The 1,281-nt window shown below is 39.9% G+C and overlaps 1 protein-coding gene across 1 annotated transcript; it reads right to left on the reverse strand.

The window, feature by feature from the left end:
• Window positions 1-3: 3 nt before the first annotated feature.
• Window positions 4-1,261, reverse strand: LOC109593252 (P2X purinoceptor 7-like). Its single transcript, XM_020008424.1, has 4 exons — window positions 866-1,261; window positions 685-810; window positions 548-634; window positions 4-495 (listed from the first exon to the last, which is right to left on the reverse strand). Exons 1-4 carry the CDS (start codon window positions 926-928, stop codon window positions 4-6), a joined length of 768 nt encoding a protein of 255 aa, XP_019863983.1. The 5' UTR covers window positions 929-1,261.
• Between the last annotated feature and the right edge of the window lie 20 nt (window positions 1,262-1,281).

The following is a 1,281-nucleotide window of genomic DNA, read 5'->3' on the forward strand; positions in this document are numbered from 1 at the left end:
TAATTATTCTGATCTAAACCCCATGTAACGCCCTGTAGATGATGGATACCACTCTCTGATGCAGTTAACAACACAAGAAGGACACACACGCCTATTACCTTTACCCAATTTTTTGTATTTCCACAATATATATTGACGATAAGCTGCCTTCCTAAAACTTTCTGGTGAATAAGAAATGTCTTCAGCACGAATGTCTGATCGTTGGTGTATTGCAACTGTAAGAACTTGCTGGTCCAAGCATATATTAAAGAAGTGTCGATATACGGTGATACAAGTTTGCCTTTTACAACATACATGTTCCTCCTCAGAGTCCATGATCGTGCACTTGCCACATGTACACCATGGTGGTTGAATGTAATGTGGATGAGGTGGCTCGTGAGGATCTGATGGTTCACGATCCAGTAAAGATTGAGCTAGTGCTACACCTCCCCTTCCCAAAAGTAGTTCTTTAATTAGCTTCTTGCTGTCTTGGCTTGAAAGTCCATCAATAAAATCCTAAATGAAATTGTATCAATTTTTGGGAGTATATATAGCCAGGTAAACATACATCCATTTGCTGGATTTGTTCATCAATAGCATCATCTTGGTCTACAGCATGTCCTGTAACTCCTGTTGCAGCTGAAGTAACTTGTAACTATGAATGTCATTATTGAAATACAAAGAACATCAATCTTAGACTAATACCTTGTTTTTACAGGGCCCTTTCCTACCACACAGACAACTATTGTTACAGTTGACACCAGCAGCTTTACAGGGACAAAATCCCTTACCTTTCTTACGTGAACAAGTGCCCTTACAACTACAAAATATCTGGGCAGGGGTGATCAGATATATATCAGAAGAAATAGAATTTAATGGGACTAACCTGTCCTTCACCATGGTTACTTTCGTCCTCCACAGCGCTAGATCTTGTCGCATGAGCAGCCATAATAAGTTCCACGTGGTTTAACCATTGATTAATAATTGTAATTAGCACACGCCCAGTACATTTTTGTTATTGTACACGCCCAGGTCAATGTTTACTTCCTGCATGCTACGCGTATACGTGACGTGTGCTTCCTTTTCCGTGCGTGTGTCCCTTTAAACTGGTTAAAGCAACTGGTATTAAGTCATTCTCAGATCAATTGTAAAACTAGGCCATGGGACTGAGACACCCTTTTTATGCACCAGTATTATTGCTTTGTTAGTAATTGTGTTTAGAAGTAAAGCAGTAAACAGCAGTCTCTTAGGTCACATCAACTGGGTCAGCAAATCTTAAAGCAACCAACAACCATGGTATCG

The sequence above is a fragment of the Amphimedon queenslandica genome, unplaced genomic scaffold (assembly GCF_000090795.2).
Source record: "Amphimedon queenslandica unplaced genomic scaffold, v1.1 AMPQUscaffold_2319_Cont25679, whole genome shotgun sequence".
In the NCBI taxonomy this organism is placed as follows: domain Eukaryota; kingdom Metazoa; phylum Porifera; class Demospongiae; order Haplosclerida; family Niphatidae; genus Amphimedon; species Amphimedon queenslandica.

What these genes read in the sequence shown, in the direction of transcription:
- LOC109593252 (XM_020008424.1), bottom strand. Translation starts at nt 928, where the DNA reads ATGGCTGCTCATGCGACAAGATCTAGCGCTGTGGAGGACGAAAGTAAC. An exon ending in GTAACCATGGTGAAGGACAG is followed by an intron (nt 811 to 865) that starts GTTAGTCCCATT and finishes ACCCCTGCCCAG; the next exon opens with ATATTTTGTAGTTGTAAGGG. An exon ending in AAGGGCCCTGTAAAAACAAG is followed by an intron (nt 635 to 684) that starts GTATTAGTCTAA and finishes TGACATTCATAG; the next exon opens with TTACAAGTTACTTCAGCTGC.